This window comes from Pecten maximus, chromosome 1, assembly GCF_902652985.1.
Source record: "Pecten maximus chromosome 1, xPecMax1.1, whole genome shotgun sequence".
In the NCBI taxonomy this organism is placed as follows: domain Eukaryota; kingdom Metazoa; phylum Mollusca; class Bivalvia; order Pectinida; family Pectinidae; genus Pecten; species Pecten maximus.
Window position 1 is genome coordinate 31,186,323 of NC_047015.1, and position 26,145 is coordinate 31,212,467.

Genomic DNA, 26,145 nt, shown 5'->3' on the forward strand with positions numbered 1-26,145 from the left:
CTCATCGGGCGAACACTATTTGTTCTACGGATGATAGTTTGGAGCAGGAGATTGACCACCTAAAGCAGGTACTGAGTATATCCAGCTACAGCAACTGGGCATGGAACCAGCATAGCAGCATGAAGAAGACACCCCACCCTTCCACCATCAGGGAACACCCAGCTAAAGGACATATCACTATTCCTTATGTGGGCGGCGTGTCTGAGACTATAGCCAGAAAGATCCGTAAGCTGGTTGTGATGGTCCACACCAAGCCAGTCAACACCATCCGTAGCATGCTAGTGGCTCCTAAGGATAAGACCAATACACTAGATAAGTCAGGAGCTATCTACCACATCCAGTGTGCAGACTGTCCAGCTACATATGTAGGCGAGACAGAGAGAGCTCTCGAAGAGGGTCACAGAACACCGCCGAGAATCATCACCTGTGGGAGTACACATGGACCAGCGTTCCTACTCCTTTGCGGCACAGAACATCAATGTTCTAGACCAGGACCCGCGCTGGTTTCAGAGAGGGGTTAAAGAGGCCATCTACATCTCGGCATCTAGACCCACACTCAACCAGGACAGGGGACGCTACCATCTACCACCAGTCTATGCCAGCCTGATTCAGTCACATGACCTAGGGTTGATCCCTGGGTCACGTGACTGAATCCCACACCAGATTAGTCTGTAGCCCCTGACTGACCACAGTTAGGGCTGAAGAAGGCCACCAGATAGTGGTCGAAATCTACCCGTGAGTAGAATCTAAAGCTACCCGTGAGTAGAATCTATGTGTTGAGTGACATTGTAAAAGATTTCATTTATTATGTTAGTATCATATGTTACTGCAAGGTTTCTGCAAAATTTCATTGACCTAAAAAAGCGATAACAAACTTAGACTGTCAAAATTCAAGATGGTTGTAAGTCATTTTATTTTCTAGATAACTCAAAATCAAATTGTACAACTAGTGACCATGGGAAACATAACTATCAAGTTTGAGAAATATCATTCAAGTACAAACACCTGTCAAAATTCAAAATGGCCACCTTTCAGCCAGTTTTTTTCCCAATCATCATGCACAACTAGGGACCTGGAGAAACTCCCAATGAAATTGGAGAAACAGCAATACAGACAGACGGCAGACAAAGGGCGAATTGCATAGAGAATGAGAAGTTGTTTAAAGACTAGCAAATTTTGATCAAGTGACCTTGAAAGTTGGTCAAGGTCATTTATTTGAACAAAACACAAAACTATGTAGCTCATCATCCAAGCATACTACAAGCCTATTTTCAGGTCTCTGGCTTCATGGTTATTGGTAAAGACACTTAAATCTTTTTAGAATATTTGATCTCTGTGACTTTGAAAGTAGATCATTTATTTTAACACATCTGGTATCCGAGAATGCTACTGGTCCAATATCAGTTCTGTGACTGTGAAAGTTGTGGTAATTGGTACTTAGAAGCTCTTCATCCAAGCAAATTACAGCCAGATTGTTTGGCCTCTTAGTTATTTAGTTGTTTGAATGAAAAGTTTATGCTGGATGAACAAAGGATAGGATGCCATCATAACAGAAGCTCACTTGCCGCATGGGCAGTGAAGGAAAAATGTTTGCCATAGTCCTACAACTGGTGTTAAGTAAAGTTTGTATTTCATACATATATTTTCCATCAAAAACTATTAAAAAACTTAATAACATTCTTTAATATTTTTATGTTTATTTCTGATAATCAAATCAGTGCATTTTATGTATAATCATCGTGCAGATATAGTTTTTTTAGTTCTTAGAACCATAAATCCAGTTTATGGTATGGTATGTACATACTTAAGTTCCAGTGTTTACTCAACTCTGGAATAGGTCGCTACTGGTGCAATTAAAATCAGTATAAAATGCAACATGAAAAGAAAATGAAAATGTGACATACACATGCTGAAATTATAGACAATGAAAGTTTGTAAAGTTTAAAGACCTTTTACTATTGTAGCAAAGAAGGTTGATTCAATGAGAACAAAATTATCATGTTGAAATGATGATAATAAAGTTAACAATTTTGCAGCAGAACCAACAGCCTTTCCTGCTGCTCTGTCATTCATTCATTTTAGCAAAATCTACATTAATCACACAAAAGATCTTTACAAATTATTTTCATCAATTTAATAGAACTTTCCCTGAATAAATACCAATTACACTTGAACTTTTTTTATTTTCATCCTTTTCATTCTAGTGTTGGTTTAATTTTCAATTCATTTACATGCATACCATGATAGATTAAATATAATGATTTTTTTTACTAAGATCACTGTATTAAAATTGCCAAAAAAGGGTATTTTATTTAGGCTGTAAAACTACTGTACACAGCTCTTTTATGGAGTTATTTTCTTTGAAAATATATAATATTAAATCATGACTATCTTTCTCATAAATAAAGCGATAACATACATACAAAATTTTTGATCTTCACTATATTATAATCACACAGAAAAATTAAAACACAATGTCACATTAATAAAAAATATTATTATTCACCAAAATCTGGTAAGAGTGACAGATTTTGGTATATAATGTGTGCTATCTTCCCTCTTACAAAACATAACATTGTATGAATCAATTAGTCTGAGGCACAAGACTAGCAGTAATTCAGGCTAGTGTACAAGGTCAGATTTTGTTGCACATGGCCAGCTAGATATCTGAAATCTGATTTTGTAATAACTAAAAGAACACACATTTCAAGTTGGTTGGAATCCTGGAATACTGTCTGTTTTTACAACGTAATGCTGCCATCAGTTTGGAGGAGGGGGTGGTGGATTGACCAACATTTGGTTTAACCCTCCTAAATTGTTCATGTCAAATCCTCCTGGAGGAGGAGGAGGTGGTATCGGGTTGTAGCCTCCTGGCTGACTAGGTGGTGGAGGAGGTGGGGCCACAGGGTTGGGCGCATGTCCTGCTTGCTGCTGCCAGGGTGCCAGCTGTGAGGGGGGTGGGGGAGGTGCTGTTGTACCCCAAGGAGAGGGAGTTCCTGCAGATGTCACAGGTGGGGGTGGAGGTACACCTGCATCTGAAAAAATAAATAAATGAAAAAATAAATTAATAAAATCAAAAATGTTGATAGCCAACAATTATAAGAAATGAATACTTAATTTCATTACATTTGGAACATAGACTTTTTTCATTTAAGGTTTTTTGATGTTTCATAAATGCCCTCTGCCACTTGCCACCCCAAAACACAGTTTGGTGAGGATCGCATCAGCAGCTCCTGAGATTACATAGTTACAATGCAACAGTATGGGACAGACATGAGTAACAGTATATCCCCCCCCCCCCTCCCATTTTCTAGCAGGGGCATAAACATTATTCATGCTGCACATTCATTTACTTAAAATTGAACTTACTCTGTGGAGGTTGCATCCATGACATAGAATTTGGGGGCTGACTGCTTGGTGGAGGAGGTGGCGGAGCTGATAGCAGTGAAGGAGGAGGAACACCTGAAGTAAAAAAGTGTCATTATATTATTTCCATTAGGCCAGATAATAAGTAAGATCTATCATATTAAGCTTATATTAACTATTATAATGTTAAATCTTATTTGTGTGTTTTCCTGAGATGTATATTCCAATTAGAACATCTCTATTTATCTCCAGCTAGAGATCACAAAATGTCATATAATAGTTCTTATTCTGCACAATACAATTCATAATTATACACAATTTTATCAATTGTTTTTTTTCCTTATGAAATACTGTTTAAAGTGTTTAACTCTTTACGTACTCATTCAAATTTCGCAGTCGCTACCGGAAGTGAATGCTGGGTAGGTCCTTTGTCTATTGGAGCATATGGCTATCACATCAGACGTCGATAAAACGATCTTTTACTGATCTTTTACTGTTGTATAATGCTTAATATTAAATGAAGTTTATCATATGGAACAAGTACTGAGTACGGAAACTCTTTTACCCAATTTTTCCTTTAAAATACGGCGAAATCACCAGGCAGAATCGCGGGAAATGACATGTTGATCGGCACATGTGTCACACGTGTGCAAGAAATCACGCAGCCAAAACATCGCTTTTTCGGTGTGTAAAAATATTTTACGTATTTCTTATTTATTTTGATGATAAACGTTACTCAATTATATATATATTATCGTTTTTAATTGTTTTATTGTGTTTAACACCTCAACAATCTCGCAGAAAACGAAAGTAAATCTGAGGCCGCCATTTTGTAGCTATGTAAACAACTCGGCATGAACCGGCAGAATTCTTTGAAATAGACAATCTTAACGAATGAATATGCATCTGGTACGTAAAATATACCATCAATACAATATTTACATTGCTTTTTATTTCTTAAAAACATCATTTCCGTGTCAATTCCTTCGTATGACTATGCTAAACCAGCAAGTAATATCAACATCTTTCGCGATGTTTTACGACGATTTGAGTCGTCACAAAGGATGGAAGGCATGTTAATTGTGACGTGTGTAGTCGTCATGAAGGATACAAGAGCACGTTTTTGTGACGTCTGTAGTCGTCGTGAGTACGGAAAGAGTTAAGCCATAGAAAAGCAAGATTTCATTTGTGATATCCCTGATGACGCAGGTTCCACTATACATTCCAAAACCTTACCCATGACTGCTGTCGTGTTGGAGCTACTCGGTGTAGGAACTGCAGTGACAGACTGCTGCCATGGAGGTGGCACTGGCCCTGCAGAAGAATTGAACTGAGAGGGGGGTGGGGGGCCAACAGGTGCTGGCATCTGACTTGGAGGGGGCTGCATTTGTGTAGGGGGCATGGACCCCATGGGCATACCCATACCAGCAGGGGGTTGCCGATGCATGAACTGCTGCTGTTGTTGCTGCATCGGAGGTTGATTCTGCTGTGACGTCGGATGTTGGTTCATTCTCATCATTGAGGGTGGACCAGGTCTTTGCATCGTGTTTTGCTGCCATGGGGGATTTACTCCCTTTCAAACAAAGAAATTGACATATCATCTCTTGAGGTACAATATCTCACTCTCTGTATGAACTAACAAGTATGCAATGTTTTACTGTTTTTCCATTTCTTGTAACAAGTACAACTGGTAACATATTTTATAAGTAGTTCAATCTCTGTAAAAACTTCTGTATATTCAAATACACATGAGGCCCAACGGGCCTGCATTGTTCATCTGAGTATTTCAGTGATTATTGAAAAACACTGGTAATATTACAAATATTTTCCCATTTTGGGATCTGCCTCTCTGTGAGTTCTGTGCAAGGAAGTCAACAAAGAAACATAGTTGTGTAGGATTAACAGAGTCCAACATATTAAGGTAATTTAAAGTAATGTTGATATTTCTATCAACTAATGAGTATATATTAGTGGTGTCAGAACCAAAACTGAATGAGGTTAGATTCAAAACAAGGCAGCCATTTGTCAACCATTTTGTTTTTCTGATCAGTTTTACAATTGATCATGCCCAACAAGGGACCAAAGGGAATATACAGGTGAAATTTGAGAAATATTCTTTCAGCACTTCTCAAGAAAGATTGTTAACAAAACAATTCATCGAATTACAGTTCCCCGACGAATCTGAAGTTGTATGACAAGAACACACAGATGACAAGTAAATCTGATGGTAATTCCTTTTACCATGAAATTGGATCTGTCAACACCTATATATAAATATATTCATAATTTGATTGCATTTGGTGGTATGAATTTTAGTAATAAAAATAATTCTACATCAGGATTGAAATGTGAAAACAAAAATTCAAAGAGGCAATGTGACTAATTTGACTAATGATAATGCCCGTTCAAGAGTGTAAAAACAACCACAATTATTTGAACTGATAATATAACTTATCTAAAGTTGGTATTTTACCAATTTAATCATCTTATGTTGATACTGCTTCCTGAATTAGAAATATATTTCATACCCAAATTTGGTTAATTGTATTTAAAAGGTCTATTTTCAATATATCATCTTCAATCTGCATACAGATGTATCAGGATCATACTGTATGGAAACTGAATATCTAAAGTTGTCCATCACAGTAGTTCTGTAGTCTGCCTTACATGTAGTTCAAAGGGCAAAATGTGGGTTAGAGTGACCAACTTCTGGCACACAACACATTGCCTTATTTAGGTGAACTCATGCATGCCCCAGGTATGAAGTGCCAGTGTTAAGAAGTGTAGGAGAAAGAGCCTGGACAAACTTTTTCTTTGATGTAGGTCAAAGGTCACAATGCAAGTCAGAGTGACATACTTTTGGTAAGTGACACACCGCCTCACTTAGGTGAACCCATATACATTGTATGCCACAAGTATGAAGTGCCAGTGTTACTAAATGTAGGAGATAGAGCCCGGACAAAACATTTTCTTTGATGTAGGTCAAAGGTTACAATGTAGGTCAAAGTGACCTACTATGTTATGTGCAACAAACCTCATTTAGGGGACCCATGCCCCAAGTATGATGTGCTAATGTAGAAAAGTGTAGGAGATAGAGCCCAGACAAGATAATGTGAAGAAGGACAGATATGTGCACTTTTGCTGAGGTACGAGAAATATAAATACGGAGTATAAAGTGTGAATGATCTCACAAGTGCATTTTCTTTTTTTTGTCAATCGATATGGATATATTTACCATAGGATTGGGAGGAGGGTGGCTCATCTGAGGTCTGAAGGGTTGAGCTGGATGAGGAGTGGGTTTCTGTTGTGATGGGGGTGGTCCTTCCCCAAGTTCTGCCATCAATGACATGTACTGTAATAAAGTTTTAGTCATGTATTAAAAATCGTCATTTTAAATGTTTGTCCACCTAAATAGCATTTAGTATCAATCATCAAATTAGCACTCAACTGATTTTATCAAATCATTTTAAACAAAAGAAGCAGTGAAGAAATTAATATTAAATTTTCAGAATAAATCCTTCCCTTAGCAGGAATATAATACAATCATAACAAAAGAACCAAAATTTCAATTTATAGAAATTACATGTTAGTACACTGTAATTTACCTGATCAGTTATATGTTGCTACACAAATATATAAAAATCAATGCAAGCAATTTGGAAAATCAAGTTATTTTTGATGGCCTACAATAAACACTCAGTTATGAGGATATCGAAAGCCTAAAAATAATTCTGATCCATTTACCTCACTGTCCATCTTTGCCTTGTCAACTTGATTAATGGCTGGTGTGGGTGTAGTTATTCTCAGCGTGTCACCAGGTCTGTAAGAGGGAAGCCACAGAGTAGTGATAAAATACACAATTACTCATTTGAAACTAATGTCACATTTAATAGTTCAAAATATGGAAGTTTTGTCAATATTTCATATAAAACTTTCAATACACATATTTCTCTGAAAAATAGGATATCACAAAAAATGTTACTAAAACAGACAACACACTAGAAATAATAATCACTCTTGAAGATGTTACCATTTAATGAATCAGTCGCTATGGGCAGACAACTCACCGTTTAGCCTTACAGTCCTGAGCTATATGACCAGTCCCTCCACACACAGAACAGATGATTGTGTTAGTGATAATGGTTTGGGCCTGTTGTAACTGCTTTAATTTCCTGAAAAAATTAAATATAGAATTCCTGATTCCCCCATTAAATTAAATATAGAATTCCTGATTCCCCCATTAAATTAAATATAGAATTCCTGATTCCCCTCTTCTGACTGACCAGTATGTCAAAAGTTCTGTCTCACAGTTTACAGGTTTTTCTTCTGCCTTTCTTTAACACAACTTCTTTTTTAATGAGTAATACTGCATAATCAATATATTTCAGTTGCATACATTGTGGCTCTAAAGAAGCATTTAACAAATTTTAATATCAATTACATTCATTCTGACACCAATGATATGTCAATTGAAAACTTGGTGAAGAGATCAGAAACAAGATGATTGACAATACCATGATATGTAAGTAATGTGATAATCAGTTCACTTTTATAAATTTGAATGACGCATATTTTAGGTTTTGATAGAAAGTTAACAGAATTAACAAAAACAGAATCAGACATACGCTAAGCCATCGTTTTCTCTGAGAGTTCCATTGAGCAGGGCTAATTCTCTTAGCTGTTGGCGGCGGAGATCGTTTTGTCCTTCAGGAACCTCAATACCTTGAGTTATGATTTCCTTTATCTGTACAACAAAACATGAAATACTGTAGTCAGGATAAATGCCAAGAAAAATATTTTAAAGAAAAAACATGATAGTAATACATGTATACACAAGCCTTAGAACCTACTTATTGGTATTTATACAGTCTACATCATCTAGCAATTTTTTTCTTCATAATTTTATTCTAGAACACTACATACTTATTGTAATCTCCACATCAATTTATTCAAAAAATTCAAGTCCTGTTAGATAAATTGAAACTTCTAAAATTATTATTTTTCTTTTTTTTTTGCTGAAAAATCTATCAGGGTTTAAGTAAAATATAAAACAGGATTTGAAAAAAAATATAGCAAAAATGGTGTAGCTTTCAATCAGTACATACCTTCTCAACAGCTTTTTTCACATTTTCTGGGTTGTTGGCGGTGACATAAGCATGTAAGGGCTCATCCTCTCCTGGTAAAGGTTGTCCATCCTTTCGTCCAATTTTCCCTTCCTTCACTGATCCCTTCCCTCGGATGATAATTTTGGCCCCAGTCTAAATTTACCAAACGAAAATCCCATTATATATAGAAAATTTTATAAAACAAAATATCTGCTCAAGACTTTGCATAATGTCAACAGATTGTTAAAAAGTTCTATGGAACCAGATGATAAAGTTCATTATATCTAAAATTTGTTAAAGGATTTCAATGAGTATATGGTTGAGGCAAATCAGGGCTTTTTATTTACTTTAAAATATCAATGCAGAAATTTGTATCAAGCCCATTAATCTTTTGAAAATTTTAACTGTATAAGGCATGAAATTTTTTCCAATAAAAATATTTTTATTGACTAGTGCATAATTCAAACTTTGTAAAAGCAATCGACATGTATGTTAGCTTACTGTACCTCTTTTTCCAGATTTTTCAGTGTATTTCCTCGAGGTCCAATTAGAAGCCCAACAAAGTTGATCTCTGGGTTTTCTTCCTGAGGTATCATGACTTTGTCATTGACTCTTATCACTGGTGGCCTGAAAATACCCATGCCAAAACAGTATAATAAAAGATTATTTTCTCTCTAGAATGATTATAAGCAACTTCAGGAGTGGAATATTATTTGACACTCATCCAATTATTTTAAAGAATTTTACCAGTATTATATAACTTTTCAATTCTCCCTGCGCTCTCCAATAACCAATCAAATAATGTTTATTTCATTACATAATTATAATTTATAAATCATCCAAATCATCATACCCTAGGAAGTTTATCCATAATAAAATCAATATATGACCGGACTCATTTTAAAAGGCTAAATGCAGACCTCCTATATCATTTGATGGATAATTCCAATAAATTCAAGCCAGGAAAACAAACATACATATGCAAATTACTTGTTGGAATCACCTCTACTACAACATTTAGAGTTCAAATGGAATGTCATCTTAATGGTATTGTTTACCAAAACATTTGTAACATACTTGTAATCTGCTGGAGGTTTGTACTCATCGTTGAGGTCCATAGCTTCCTGAACAAGTTTGTGGCGTTCTTCCTCAAGTTTTTTCCTGGTTCTGTACTCTCGAGTGTTCAGCCTCTTTCCCTCATTGTTATAGATTGGCTCAGGTGAAGGGGACCTAAAAAGAACAAACAGTTTACTAATATTACTCATCTGTTTGGGCATTAAAATATACATTTGGCCCTACCTATCTTTAAAAATCCAAAATCTACCTGTATTGAATATCACTTTATGACGAAAGAAAACATTAAAATCGTAATTTAAGATACTGACTACATAGAAAAAACTGTGGCTTTCAATGATGTAAATAAGATACCAAACAAATGGTAAAAAAATCCCCTTGATTCATTTCAATCCTTACAAACAAAAGTTAGGACATGAACCACATCTAAAAACCAATGTAACAGGTTGCAGTTTCTACCCATATATAGTCTGACAAGTCAAAACAACAATAACACAGATTCAACAGTACATTTATCTTATAATAAAAATTTTAAAAAAAAATAATTAAAAAAAAATCAGATTTGAAAAAAAAAGTTTGTGATCTTATTGTGTTGATATATCAGCAAACTCATATAATTCCCACAAACAATTGTTGAAATGTGAAGTATCTTTTGAAGAGTTCTCATCAAATAGCTAATGTGTTTTGAATTTAAAGTTGAAACGATGAAATTTACATCAGAGTGGAGAATAAATGTTTTCTTTAGTTACTAAATTAAATCTATCAATTAACTAAATGAATCATAACTATTCTTATACTGAAGAAGAACTGTATACTTAATAGTTTAGAAAATGGGGCATCATTATTACTATTCATTAATTTATATTAATATTAATACAAATATATTTTGTTTCATGATAATGGATGGACAAATGACATTGGGGTTACCCTAAAGAACATTCAAGTACAGTACCTTACAGAAGAATAGCATCAGGCCTAGGTATATCTTAATATATGGAATGTTAGTATATGTACATTGTGTACTTATATTAGTAACAATATATATGATGTAATCAAACATTTTCCTATCTTAATGTAATATTCTACTAAACACTTATACAAGATCTTGGTAAAAGAAAACAAAAATTAATAATTTATCCTGCAAAATTTTATATTAATTGAAAATAGCAATTGGAAAAGATAACTCCATGCCAATTGTGATCTGAAATCAAATGAATCACTTCTTTCAGCATGTTACATCAAAACCTTTGGATAATTTCACTTCTTTCAGCATGTTACATCAAAACCTTTGGATAATTTCAAACAATCAAATCCACTGGGAAAATTAACTGTTTTCTAAACATTTGTCATGATTGCATCAATGTTTTAGAAAGTTCCAGCATTTCTTTCTGTTTAATTAACATGTATCCACATCATGCACTTTCAGGTCATTATTATCATAATAAATTGATATCTTTTATCAAACATTAAATAACTGCTGTTTTATTTGCTGAGAAAACAAACTATATATAGCTACATGTATCTGTTTTTGTATGTTTTTGCAATATAGCTCAGCTTCATTATCAAACAGTGGTTTTAGTGCAATATAAATACATGTATATGGTTTTCCTAAAAAAAAAAAATAATAAAATAAAAACAATTTGAAGCTATTCAGGTTGATCATTTACTAAATGCTAAACTTATACAATATAATTCTCATATGAGGATGAATGTGTACACAATGAAGCTGAATACATAATCATATATACATATACAAGTCCTTACAATGATTGTCTATTAGCTGGGTTTAGTTAGCTGCCCCATGAACAGCCAACAAAATGTTCATTTTGAGGCAGGGTCTCCTTGTAGTAGTTAGTGACCACCTCACTGAACAATATATGGGAGGCCTGTTCCATTGAAAACAATTATGGTAAAGCTTTATGACCAAGGACACAACCAGGACAGCACAGACTGGCCCATTTCTCAGCTTCCTGAGAAACACATACTGATACAGGCAAGAAGTATTGAGCCATGTACCTCAGATCTTCACCTGAGGCTACGTGATCAACAATCTAACTGACTGAGCCATCGTGGCCCCCGAACAAATGAAATGTCCATATGGTATGTATAGATTTAAGTAATTACTTATCATTATATAACTAACTGCCTGAAAACATCAAACACAAAATTAACATAACAAAATCTGTAATGTAATATTTTATGATAAAAAATTAGAGCCGCAATATTCACAAAGTGACAGAAAACAATAATCAAGGTTACATATTTATGACTAAATCATATTTCTGAAAAATCAAGATTAAACTCAGTGACAAGTAAAAGTATTTGCGATGGACAGCTGCCAGTAACAAAATCACATAAGTACCCATTAGCAATGAGTATGATGTCCCTGCTTTTCCAGGCTCCTTATATATATCGTTTTTCATTTCAATAGAAAAATGTATGTGAACTTCACAGCATAGACAACAAAGTCAAAAATAAAATTTCAGATCATGGACTGACTTAATGCTGAGAAGTTAAGAATGAAAGATGAAAAAAAAAAATGTGATTTCAATGCCATAAAAATTGTAATATGTATTCAATGCAAAATTTGAGGCAAAATACCAGGGAAACCAAGTCTAGAGTACTAAGCTATGAAGTCCAAAGTGACCTTCCAAAAGCAGTAACTTGATATTCCTGCATCAATTATCATTTTGATACAAAACATCAATTGATGTACATACATTTTGTATATTGTAAATGTCCATATCAATATACATGTAGTGTCTAGTAGATTTATAGCTATGGAATAGAATACTACACAGATGATTTAAGTCTTATGATAACAAACAATGACATTGACATTTCGCTTCAACTGCAAAGAAAATATTGGGTAGTAAACATTGAAAAATTTAATCATTTTCAATGGATGAATTGTGACTATGGGAATTGCTTACAATGTAACATATATATTACTATAAATTGGAAAAAATACAAAAACATCATTAATAAAAATATAATTTAAAAGCTTACAATTCGAAAAAATGCCACACTTACAATTACACAAAACTTTGAAAACAATATTCTATTTCCTATGGAATAAAATTACTGTCAGAAAAACAGCCTATATCTAGATTATTAAGACATATGTTTGCTAAAATGTTAAAAAATATATGCATACGTCATGCCAAAATGACATACCGAGTACATTCTTGTCTGAAATGTAGCACTTAAAAAAATTAGTTTAAGGCTATAACTATTTTCAAGCAGTCCAATCAACCCGCCACTCAGGAAGCACAACTACACATATGGTTAAGGAGATCTCCAAATAACCTTAACATAATGATACTCTATCAATTATTGTGGAGTCAAAATATCACTCAGGAAAAAATAACTACCTTAAACCTCAAGGAAACTCGAGAGAGGAGATCTCCAGACAAGTAAGTATGGCAGATGTACAACACCATACAATACCAGGTAATGTTTCCGTGAAATTTTCGAAAGCATGAAAAAGGGTACCTGTATATCAAAAAACAAAAGGCTGTAAACACTTGGTGTTTGAACAGAGAGAGAGAGAGAGAAAAAAAACACTAATTAAATATTAAATGAAAAGCAATCAGTGGTATTGAAAAATCAACCTCTTTTAACTCACATTTCAAAATATAGGTATACAAATCAAGAAATTTACCATATGAAAGCCACATTTTCTACATACATTAATTTTTTTCCTCCTGTATACATTTAGAAATAAAAGATCTAATATCTTCCATTCTAATGGATATGTAAAATTATTTAGTTAAAGATAAATAGTTTGTAAAAATTTGTAACTATGTACACCTAACACCTGAAGGCAATACTTTTTTGTGGACTTCATGAACTAGTGTATGGCCAGATGACATTGAAATTTTAAATAGTTTCATTGTTTTTTAAATCTATTTGTTAAACTTAAATATCCAGCATCATGAATTCAATTACATTCAATGACCGACGTCTTCTTCAATCTTCAAGAAAATGTATGGGAATCATGAAAATTAATGAATATTCTTGGATAATGGACCATGAAACCATTTTCTTGAAAATAAGAACAAATGTTTTGTAAAATTATTAGGTCATGCATGTCCACCTCCAAAATCAGGTTCGTGAGGTTCCATTGTACGGATTTAATTTTCTATGCTGTTGTGCATTGTACCTCAGTTTTCAAAATCCGCAAGAAGATAATGTGTACATGTATATTGAAGGTGAAAGCAGAGTTTTGTATATTAAAGGATTATTATGCTGCTACTTTTAAATATCAGGGCTTTTTCCTTCATAAGGACGGGGCCTATTTGACTCCTTTCTGGAAAGAAAAAGGAGACTTGGCAAGAAAATTTTCAGGACAATTTTGGGAATTTGGCTTTCATATGAATTTTCGACTGGGACCGATGCCCATTCTCAGCCCCAAAAAGCCCTCAGAAAAAGCCCTAATCTATCAGTACTATAAACAATGACATGAATGGATTGGATTTTAAAAATTAAATCACAAAACTTACCTTTGTTTTTGTCCCATATTCTCTGCTTTACTAGCACTAAATTACTTTGAAAGATTAAAAAGTTTCTAGGTTGACGTGCCTATACAATGTTTTCTTTCTGATATTTCATTTATTGGAAGTAAAAGTATCTATCTCAAAGAAATAGATTTCAATGATATTATCAAACAAACAAAAAAATAAACAATGGATCAAAACTTTAAACTGCAATAGACATGGGTAGGGTTGTTTCTTTCAAGACATTGGTTTATTGCTAGATAAATATGGTTCTTAAATAATTTCTGATTTGCTCATAACAAACCTTTCTCATCAGATTCACTGGTTCTTCAAAATGTCTTCAAATAAAACAAATATAAATTCCTACCTCAGTGTGTTGTTCTGAATCAGAGGACATCGTTCGTGTGGTCCAAATTTCTTACCTACTCTTTGGAACTTACCGTATATCTCTTTCTTACTGTATGTCTCTTTCTATACCATTACTGTGAATTATTTAAGCAGTAACAGACATCCTTTTCAAAAGTACCTATTTAATTTTGAATACAATTCGTACAATTACTCCCAAATATTATACTGTAGTGATCAATTCTGAAAGGAAGGGGTTATTCTCTAGTCCTATCCTACATGATAAATGTAGCATGATCAGGGATCACATCATAGGATTCGCTGCTCTAGTAACTACACCTGCGGAGAACACCTGTTAATTAGGTTTGATGGTTTGTCTTTGTCCCATGTTTGTGTACACAGGGCCGCACCTCCATTGTCTTCGAAAAGAATGATTTATTATCAGGGAGAAAATGTTAAGATTAGACAATAAAACATCTAGTTACACTATACCTGTGTGTAGGGTTAGAAATGGCACAATATTAAAAAGTTATTAGCAATAAAAAAAAAAGTGAAAAATTTAAAGCTTGCTATTTTTCAATTGCCAAACTCGTCTAACCAGAATATCATAATTTAAATGACTGGAATTTCCACCTTTTTATGAATTTTCATTAATTTAGACTAAATATACTTTGTGTTGAGTATTTTTTATTTTACCATAATGTTATTTTGAAAATGTCTACCCTCGCCAAAAACCTATTAAAAAAGTTTCATATTTTAAAAAAATATATTTTTACAGAATAACTCATTTATCACAGTAAAACCACCATATTTTCTCTGTATGTAGTGTTAACTTTTATTTTTTTATGTGGAATACATGTATTGGAAATCATAAATTGTGAATTACTGAATTTTGCATGTAAAAATAATTAATATCTGTCATTTGGACAAGATTCTTTTTTAGTTTATTTATATACATGTATATATAATTACCATATAGTATCTACATACGATGTGTAAAATATTATTAGTTCTTTGCCAAATTACAATTTTGAGTTTAATACATTGTATTGATGAGCAAATACTCTTTTTTTCAACATTATTTATAGAAAGCTATTTATGTTTAACATTAAATTCTATCCAGTTGATTATATAATTACTCTTTATATTTTCCAATCATCAATTACAGTCCTTATATACTAATTGATCTTATAACTAAATTTTCTCTCCTGGGTGTAGAACATTTTCCCTCACATAATTATGAACCAATAATTAATACAATCTATCTCTTCCATATCCCCCCCCCCCCCCCCCCCCCCCCCCCCCCCAAAAAAAAAAAGAAAAAAAAAGACACTATGTAACTAAGAGTTATCAGTGAAACAGAAAATTTATTTCATCTCCCTTAAAAATTATGATCCAAAAATTCCTCTGCATCCTCTCTTTTTTGAGGTACATAAGTTTCTTGATAAGGTGCAGTATTTATCTATTTCATTATTTTTTGGTGATCTGTATAAATGTTATATGAATGTGTTTACATCTTGTGCCATTTCGCCCTAACATCGACCCTGGGACATCTACAGTGACCGCTCTCCTGTTTTGCAAAGAAGATTGGTTATTCGGTTACAGGACAAAACCGGTCTGATGTGGCGAACCAAACCTGTCTTCTGGATTGGGTGGAATCCCCAGGTCTCCTGTCCGCAGCCTGCGACTAATCTCTTCGATTTGGAGGTGCACTGTAATACAAGCGGTTAGATTAACAATATATTGACACAACTAGATACTTCCAAATCACACTTCAGCCACCAGCTTTTAGTCCAAAGTTTAAAATAACCTAGTGCCCTAAATATGACCATTCCTTTCTTAGAGACATTTTAAACACATACTGTTTAAAGTATGAATGGTTTTATTACTTAGAAGATATTTGGTTATCAATGGTTTGTACATATTACAAATCTTACTTTATATTTTTATGAGTTATCAAATGTTCGGCAGAAATACTGTTTTGGGACATTTAAAATGGCTTGTAGTTCAGGGTCAAATGGAAGCCTAATCCATTTTCACACATATCGATGTTGATATTTAAATTTATATTTCATAATTTTCATTCCAAAAAAATGTATTTTGCATTCAATTTCTGAGCTTATATCTACAAGGGATTAACTTTTAAATCTAAATTTCTATGGAATATCTCATAAACTACAATTTTATCTATTTGCAACTATTGATAAGTTGCCTGAATAATAATTGTTATCTTACCTGGTCAAAAGACTTGGTTGGCAAGCCAATTTGATTTTGAATGCTATTTTGTAATGTTCACATAATACGTACAAGGGAATTTTTTTTCTAATTCAAGGTACATACAAAAATAAGCCTTGAAGTTCTGGAAATACTTCTATTAAATTATTCAAGATTATAATTGATTAATGAGAAATTGTGTCATACTTTTGGGGTATCATTCACAGTATTTCAAACATTTTCACAGATAGAAAAAAAAACCTTCGACTGATCATGATTTCTTTAAGGACATTCAGGTATTGATCCAATCTGTATCCTCACTAAGTAAACAGTTTATTAAAATGGCATATTGATAGGACACTAGATATTTTTCAACATGAAAACTCCTAATTTTAAATCTCAATCTTGTTCTAATTTTATTTTTATCTATTTACTTTTTTGCTTTTTAATTTTAAGAAAGTGACATCAGACTACATTATCTCTGAATCCGTTTAAATATTGGTCCAAGATAAAATCGAGTCACCATATCTCTTCACTGCAGCATATACTTTACGGGAACACTTGGCAGCAGTAGTTGGTGTTGGTAAATTCATTCACTGTTAATTTATGTAAATAGGATTATGAAAAAACAGGTTCCTTGAGAAGCTGATATACTGAAAAATACTGATTGATAATGTAAATTCATACAATTTTTATGAAATAATTGACAGAATTTTAAATCCTGGTACAATTGGTAGGATCTGGTATCTTGTGTGTGACCCATGGCCATATGGTTTCTATTTTCATTAATAAAAAAAAACATCAAAAATTTATCAAAAACTCAAATAATTGATTTATTATATATATAATTAATTCTATTAATGTGCAGTTATTTTGATTATCATATTGCAACGAAAAAAATAATGAACATCTGTAAAACATTTCTGATGGAAATTTTGATCGGATGCCCATATATAAAGACATAGCTGATGGCATATTACATGTGATCAGGAGAAAAACTCTACAAATAAACTGAATGTATAATCATTAGAACTGCTTCTGGAATCGAAGGAAACTAATGATCTTGTTATCAAAAGGAATGATTACTTAATACAAATAGTATAATAATATATGCGGAAGATTTAAATTCATTAATTCAAAAAGGTATATAACTAAGCAATTATTATTACTGATGAATCATCCAGATTGTGATTTTATCAGAACTGAAAGAATCAATTATTATAAGCTATGATTAAATGTGATTTCATTATATATCTATATGTGTATGTCATGAACAGAGAGCAAATATTCTGGTATTAAACACGATAGTGTGAAAAGCTAAATTGACAATTCATATGAACAACATCAACAACAACATCAACAATGTGTACAAAAAATCCACAAAACTTTCTGTCCTACAAAATTAAATGTTTGGGTAAATTAATGTGAAATGTTTGCATTAAAGCTGAAACCAGATTTTTGTTAATAAGTACATTATGTTCTGATAAATGTATACAAAATGAAAATTTACTCAAGTGCTTCAATAACATGCTCTGAAAAGGAAGGGAAACTTTAATTTAGATTTGGTCTTCACTTCACTTACCACACATAATTTGGACCGAAGCATGCTGATCTGTTAAAAAGCTGACAAAATATCTGTGTGAAGTGCAAGTATAAAATAGACTTGATCATCAGGACATTATCAACTACCTATTTTTTCAATTACAGACAACATGTATTCTGGATGTACAACCTAAATGTTGAAAGCTTTTTTATTTTGGTAAAAAAAAACATTTTGAAAGATAGAGTAACCTCCCATATTCCTTTCCAGTGCCATACTTACGAAGATACTGTTTTTCTTGGATGGTACTCATGCCAGTCGGAATCACAGTTGGCATGCCTGGAATCACTGTCTTGTCTACCTCTGTATCTGTTGCCCACCGGCTCTTCCTTTTCTTTTTCCTGTCTGATTCACCACTACCTGCTCCATTGGACCAACCTCCAGATGCTATAACCAAGATATCATTTCAGACAATGCAAATATTTCAAAGTTATAAAGATGTGCAACACAAAGGACTGTCATGATCAGCACTTGATGACCTATTCTCGTCGGAAAGGTTTCCCATTCATGTCACGTCATATATATAACTAGCAGAAACTACATGCTTAACGAATAATACATTTCCCCCCATCATTTAAACAGGTATCCAGTTTAATGATTTATCGGAAAATGTTTTCTGGTGATCAGTCATGAGTAAATCATATCTATTTTTCCTAGTGTCTGTGATGGAAATCAGTTAAGATTTTCACAATTGATTAATAGGGATAATCGGATGACCTTATCCTATCAATTATCGTTTATAATCGGATTTTTAAAAATCAGATTTAATCTGAAAATAAATGTCTAAAATGTGTCTTAGTTATGCAAATGATTTTTAGTAAACATCATTGCTTTATTGTTTGTTCAATTCAGGAGCAAAACAATTGATCAAAACTTCAGTATGTTGCTTTAATTTGAGGTAGAAAATATACCAAAGATGACTAGATATTAACCAGACAGATCATTGCTTTGATCCTGGAATTAGATAATACAAGTCCTTGTTTGATTGATATTTAATTGGTGAAGATCACAACTACATAACAACTTCACTTCAAATTCAACTGTTGCGGTTATTGACACATATCATGTCTATATGTAAATTAAATACCCAATGAATTACCTTTATTTCAACCACATGTAGTGCTGACGCATTTACATTTGTCTACTCCTGATATCTTTAATTCATTCACTTATGTTTCCATACACAAACACCACATCCAGTGACCGCCAAGTACCCTGTTTGAAAGCTAAGGTCATCTTTACATTTAAACATCAACATACACACCAAACCTTGGCAAGCTGGTTGACTGAACAAACAAATTCATATGCCATTTTGTAAAGTGTGCATGGGTCAGTCAGATGCTTTAGTGCTACTATAATTATATATATAAGCAGTCAAACAAGCGTCTGCAGGACCCCGTTGACTAATAGAGAAAACAACAGATTTTGAATGTAATCAATGGGTGGCTAACCACTATTTTTTCCTTTTTAAGAGTTAAGGGAAAGAACCGATACTATTATATAACTAAATTCTTAAAATTAGGTTGCATGATGAATATTAGTGACAGCAAATTTACAAAATTCTGGGATCAATAGATTCCAATCACAAAATCATACAGAATCTATTAGAATAATAGAGGGTATTATCTCATGCAGTAGCTATATATATAGCTATCATTAGGTATTTCAATGATGCAGTCAAGTTGAAGTTTTCATCAAACAAATAAATTGATTTTGGGAACCTTCTGACCTTTCAATGTTTCCAAAGAGATAATAATGATGTTTAAACATTTTAATAATCCTCACATCATATTTTTCTAATGTTCTTATGTCACTTAATAAGTTAAGTGCATCATCTTGAGCTTGTCCCTATCGATATCCAAATCTCAAAGCAAACATTTGAATGTTCATGATATATGTGAAGTCCTGAAGCGTCTGCATTGGAAGCAGTAATCGTCAGTCTTATGTAATCAAAATAGGCTTCCTAGTCTATGTGAAGACCCAATCGTTTTTTTCTAAATTAAAGATTTAATTTTGAAAAATCAGTATTTAATTTGTCTTCCAAGTTTCAGCTGATATTTAAAGATAATACAATCGTTTTATCATACGTAACCTCAATGCTGAATGTATAATGTTCACAGTTCAATACTGAATGTAATGTTCATAGTAGCAAAAGTGCTTGATGAAAACTCAAAAGGTTTCCAAAAACAATATTTGTTCAATAGTTTAAACTTTAAAATGCAATTTAAGCGTTTTCTGCTGTTATCAGGAGAATCTGTGCATGAAGCTACATGTAATGTCAAATGAGCGTATAAATTGTGTTGATCAGTCCTTTCAAAATGACGCTGTCAAGTTGATGTGAAGTAACGTCACAAAGACAGATGACATCGTGAATTATGTTACTGATTCCAGCACTTTTTGACCCTATAAATTTTGCAATGTTTTTAAGATTATGAAATGCAATAAAAAGAAAATTGAATGGTTTCCCGTTTAACATAACATATATGCAATAAACGAAAATTGAATGGTTTTCCGTTTAATATAACATAATTTGTCATAAATTTCACTCGTATGACAGAATATTTCGTGCTTTGCACTTGTGAAAAAATTGATATTCTATCATACTCGTGAAATACATATGTTATATTAAACGGAAACCATTCAATACCCTCTATTTCTTCATTTATGAATATATGTTCTTTAATCCTAGACATGATATTTTTATGTTTTTAACAAAACATTTCAAAACTAATGAAAATATTATAAAATCAGATAAGTGACAAACACTCAACGTATCAGACTGGGTCTGACACTATAGGTAAGTTGTCACAGTTATTTTATTTGTTTAATGCATATGTACGATCGCGACTGCACAGTATATAAAATATGCATAATCCGTCAAAACAGGTGACACAACTGAAATCAAACGCATTACGATAATCGGGCCGCGATAATCATGTCATATACGATGGATTGTGTTTAAAAATGCAAACTGTAACGATATCAACTGTTATATATGCCTAATGCATGTTTTCTAAATGTAGAAACATTTCATTATGTGAAATATCAGAAATTCGATGCAACGCGGACAGGAAATTATTTTGTTGATTGACGTACCTTTACCAATAAATTAATGATATAAAATGGTGCAGTTATATGGAATACATATATTCATAACATAGTTACCCATATCAGAAGGCCTCTTTCCTTGTGGTGTAAACATTTTCTCAAATTAATACTGCTGTATGCACTCAATATACGGAAAGTCAATAAAAATGGAGGCCAACGAGTTCTGACGTACGGTGTGCTAAATTCGACAAAGTCAACAAATCAAAAAACGGAGAATTAACGCCAAGAAGATGGAAGATGCTAAAGAAATAATGTCACGTTAATCCTGCAATTAATTATGAATATTGCAGGCATTTAAGAGTAATATATAGTCACTAATATTATTGAAATCACATAAATCGTCCTGCTACAAATATAATTCTACAGTTCTTAAGCCTCTCTCTATTACGTTAAAAATATCCGAATGTTGTTTAGTATTACTTCATGGTGCATAATCTCTAAACTCTACCTTTAAGCATGCATGGCTTCTTTTCCAGATTTGATAGGATTTAATTAATCATTCAAGCTTAAATCATTAATATTCTATTAGAGACTATATCCTTATATTTGAAAAAAAGTGTAATCAAAGCAAAGCAAAACTCTTAAAAAATACTGTATAATCTCGAAGCTACAAACAGGGCAAAATGATGTAAAACACGTGAAATCTTGGTTGGCGTAAGAAAAAGGCGACCATGGTGAAGGAACAATTCGAGAGGCCGATGTGGCCAAGAAAATGTAATTTTATGTTTGGTTTTGTCTGTTTAAAGCGCATCCATGTTTTTTTTTATTTATGGCAAACTGATTTCAGGCTATCGGATTCGACGCACAGGGACATGAGTATTGAAATTATTCCGCGCACAGGGGCACGTCACTATCGAACTACTGTTGTAGGTTTTGTAACTTTGGACTAGATATTTACTAAGTGTGGTTTGATTGTACCCTACCTCACTTCATCCAATATGGGTACCATCATAATAGTGCCTCATTATCTGACGTTTATCTGTAAACATGGGAATTTCTAATTGGATATATTGTAGCGAAATAGCCGGGGAACTTTAATCAAAGTCCCGCAGCCCTCGGTAGGTGTCCTCGAGGTAGCGTCAGACACCCGCCACAATACCCGAGTTTAGAAATAAGTAGTGTGGGTCGTCGAGAAACACAATTCAATACCGTTGTGAAGTTCCAGTCTATGTATATTCAGCAACATCAGCAGTGTACAGAGCATATATAACTAGCAACACCGCTCTCGCTTTCATCAAAACACGTAGTAACATCCAACAAAGTAACACCTAGGCACGCAAAACTCAAACTCCCTCTCAAACTCCAACTCCGCTCTCGCTCCTGCTCAAGCTCTATTCTTTCAGTATAGGAGATAACGTGGCGATATGTTAGAAGTCTACAAAATATTATCAAGGAAAAATGATTGTGAATTGTCGGATATTTTTAAAATCAGGGATGGTTCCTCGACATGGGGCATGACCTCAAATTCTATAAAAAAATTCTATATTAAATGTTACAAAATATTCGTTTACAAAGAGAACTGTCAATGTGTGACACACTCTCCCGTCAAATGTAGTAAATACAAACACTGTCAAGGCATTTGAATATAAGTTTTTCAAACGGAAAAATAAACCACAGAAATATTGTTATAAAAAGGCAAAAAAATGACCTATGAATGTTTCATTTTAGATATATCTGTAATTTTCTACTTTTGTCAGAATAAAATCTATGTATGTATAACTGTAATTGTCACTCTTCTATACATGTTTGATTAAATATTAAGGTATATCCCTTAACCTTCATCATGTTTACCTGTTCTGAATGTTATTTTTTTTATCTTTTTTTTATTATTGTTTTGATTAATTCCTCTTTGCATTGATCACTAATTTTCCTAAATATGATAGTAGACTCATAACATTTTCTTGTTTTATCATTTCTTCAAACTCTTTTATCCTTTTGTGATACTTTTCAATTGTTTGACCTCAAGTTTCATATTTTTCTTGATGGTGACTCAGCAAGAAGCACAGAACCTTCTCAATGTTTGTTGTCTCCAGTGTTGATTCACCTAGCTTTTATTTGGTCCTTATTGCTTTAGTATGATACCAGCATACTCTTACACATTCAAATACATATCTGCTACCAAAGACACATATACATTCTCCTTCTTTCCACACACAATGGAACACTAAATGTTAGAGGACTGCAAGGTACACATACCACATACAGTCCTTGAAGCCCTTGTAAACAAACACTGGGTCAAACACACCCCTTTTACCTGTTTTAACCATACTACATAAAAAAACAAAACTTTAACTCTTACTAGTACCCCTGTGTATCCCCTCAAAACCCCATAACTGTTGACATTGACAGAGGGGTTTTACAATAAGAAGGAGAAGGGTCTGTCATTAATTAATTATGGAACGCCAAAATTAACATATATTAAATTCATTGAACCTATCTTCAATTATTTGAAGATAGGTTAAATTAATTGAAGATAGGTTCAATTATTTGTACCTACATTTAATGTACCTTTAATTATTTAAAGAAAGGTACAATTGAATTGAACCTATCTTTAATTAAATTGAACCTATCTCTAATTGAATTGAACCTATCTTCAAATACAACATATCCTTAATTAAATTAAACCTATCTTCAATTCAATTGGACCTATCTTTAATTCAATTGAACCTATATCTTCGTCCCTTTTCCATATTTGTTCGTAATTGAAGATAGGTTCAATTCGATTAGAGATAGGTTTAATTCAATTAGAGATAGGTACAATTCAATTAAATCAATTGAAGATAGGTTCAATTAGTCTTATTTAAACCTATCTTTAATAGAATTTGGCGTTCCATAATTAATTGCATATATTACATGACCAAGACTTACGGTAGTTTTTTTTCCAAGTTTTTGGTGAATGTATGCTCCGACTGCTAGTGTTTCAGTACTTGTTCATTGCTAAATGGTTGTCGAGATTTGAGATGGAATTTTGTTTTTGTTTATTTATTTATTTTTTTACATTTAAAGGTCAATATTTCAACTTGCAAAATGGGAGCCATATTTCACAAGCAACATCAACAAAATTTGAATATCCAACATGAACTGACCATTTCTTTATTCATTGACATTACATGTATATACCACTAACCATATTTATACTGCATCTCTGAATATTTTTGTAAAAATCAAATACCAAATAAATTATATTAAGAATGTGTGGTTCAATGAAGCATATAGAGTAAAGATGATGTAAAGTGTTTTTATATAGATATAGATCTAATTAGTTGTTTGAAGATTGATTTTGATAAGAAAAGTACATGTATATGTCTTTTTTTTTTTACAACAGAAGCCATGTTACCTTCGGGTTGTTGAATTCCCACCAAATGCAGCAGATGTCTCATTTACATGTAGTCAGTAAAACCCTTTACAATCAAGATGGTAGTCGAAAACCTGTGCCAAATGGTGTACTGGACCATAAGATGGTGAGTGAAAGATTATAAGATTGTCATGTTTAAAGCAGAAGAGTTATGAAACGTTCCAAATATCTCATTCTGAATATAAATTTCAGGGATTTTCCTACAATTTTTTAACTGGGCCCAGGGTCCATTGAATTGGGAGTTCCTATGCGACAAAATGTGACATTGGAAAAAAAAAAGTGAAATTCATACAAATTTCAGTTTTTAGCCCACCATCATCAGATGGTGGGCTATTCAAATCGCCCTGCGTCCGTGGTCCGTCGTCCGTCCGTCCGTCCGTCCGTCCCTCCGTCCGTAAACAATTCTTGTTATCGCTATTTCTGAGAAAGTACTGATGGGATCTTTCTCAAATTTCATATGTAGGTTCCCCTTGGTGCCTAGTTGTGCATATTGCATTTTGGGACCGATCGGAAAACAACATGGCCGACAGGCAGCCATCTTGGATTTTGACAATTGAAGTTTGTTATCTCTATTTCTGAGAAAGTATTAAAGGGATCTATCTCAAATTTCATATGTAGGTTTCCTTTGGTGCCTAGTTATGCATATTGCATTTTGGGACCAATCGGAAAACAAAATGGCCGACAGGCAGCCATCTTGGATTTTGACAATTGAAGTTTGTTATCGCTATTTCTGTGAAAGTACTGAAGGGATCTTTCTCAAATTTCATATGCAGGTTCCTCTTTGTGCCTAGTTATGCATATTGCATTTTGGGACCGATCAGAAAACAACATGGCCGACAGGCAGCCATCTTGGATTTTGACAATTGGAGTTTGTTATCGCTATTTCTGAGGAAGTACTGAAGGGATCTTTCTCAAATTTCATATGTAGGTTCCCTTTGGTGCCTAGTTATGCATATTGCATTTTGGGACCAATCGGAAAACAACATGGCCGACAGGCAGCCATCTTGGATTTTGACAATTGGAGTTTGTTATCGCTATTTCTGAGGAAGTACTGAAGGGATCTTTCTCAAATTTCGTATGTAGGTTCCCTTTGGTGCCTAGTTATGCATATTGCATTTTGGGACCAATCGGAAAACAAAATGGCCGACAGGCAGCCATCTTGGATTTTGACAATTGAAGTTTGTTATCGCTATTTCTGTGAAAGTACTGAAGGAATCTTTCTCAAATTTCATATGCAGGTTCCTCTTTGTGCCTGGTTATGCATATTGCATTTTGAGACTAATCGGAAAACAACATGGCCGACAGGCAGCCATCTTGGATTTTGACAATTCGAGTTTGTTATCTCTATTTCTGTGAAAGTACTGAAGGGATCTTTCTCAAATTTCATATGCAGGTTCCTCTTTGTGCCTGGTTATGCATATTGCATTTTGAGACTAATCAGAAAACAACATGGCCGACAGGCAGCCATCTTGGATTCTG

The 26,145-nt window shown here is 33.4% G+C and overlaps 2 protein-coding genes across 4 annotated transcripts in view; one reads left to right on the top strand and one right to left on the bottom strand.

The window, feature by feature from the left end:
• Positions 1–889: 889 nt before the first annotated feature.
• Positions 890–21,496, bottom strand: LOC117330292 (splicing factor 1-like). Of its 3 annotated transcripts, none has more exons than XM_033888476.1 (13): positions 21,369–21,496; positions 18,426–18,590; positions 16,026–16,101; positions 9,549–9,701; positions 8,978–9,098; positions 8,472–8,624; positions 7,992–8,110; positions 7,434–7,538; positions 7,111–7,186; positions 6,602–6,718; positions 4,603–4,939; positions 3,370–3,462; positions 890–3,035 (listed from the first exon to the last, which is right to left on the bottom strand). In XM_033888476.1, exons 1-13 carry the CDS (start codon positions 21,403–21,405, stop codon positions 2,761–2,763), a joined length of 1,827 nt encoding a protein of 608 aa, XP_033744367.1. In that variant the 5' UTR covers positions 21,406–21,496; the 3' UTR covers positions 890–2,760. The 3 variants fall into 3 exon arrangements, with proteins under 3 accessions (XP_033744367.1, XP_033744374.1, XP_033744383.1); XM_033888483.1 differs by lacking the exon at positions 21,369–21,496 and adding an exon at positions 19,303–19,323; XM_033888492.1 differs by lacking the exons at positions 16,026–16,101; positions 18,426–18,590; positions 21,369–21,496 and adding an exon at positions 10,832–11,065 and having other exon boundaries at positions 9,549–10,790.
• A 471-nt stretch (positions 21,497–21,967) lies between these two features.
• LOC117330309 (DNA-directed RNA polymerase III subunit RPC1-like) overlaps positions 21,968–26,145 on the top strand; it is a 35,599-nt gene continuing 31,421 nt past the window's right edge. Inside the window, 3 exon segments of the mRNA XM_033888503.1 lie at positions 21,968–21,998; positions 22,001–22,025; positions 24,637–24,772. Of these exon segments, the coding sequence (XP_033744394.1) occupies positions 21,983–21,998; positions 22,001–22,025; positions 24,637–24,772 (177 nt within the window). The 5' untranslated portion in view covers positions 21,968–21,982.

Coding starts and splice junctions, on each gene's coding strand:
- LOC117330292 (XM_033888476.1), bottom strand. CDS start 21,405: ATGTTTACACCACAAGGAAAGAGGCCTTCTGATATGG. Junction 7,539..7,991: donor AGAGAAAACGATGGCTTAGC/GTATGTCTGATT, acceptor TAATTTTTTCAG/GAAATTAAAGCAGTTACAAC. Junction 4,940..6,601: donor ACCCTCCTCCCAATCCTATG/GTAAATATATCC, acceptor TTTGTTTGAAAG/GGAGTAAATCCCCCATGGCA.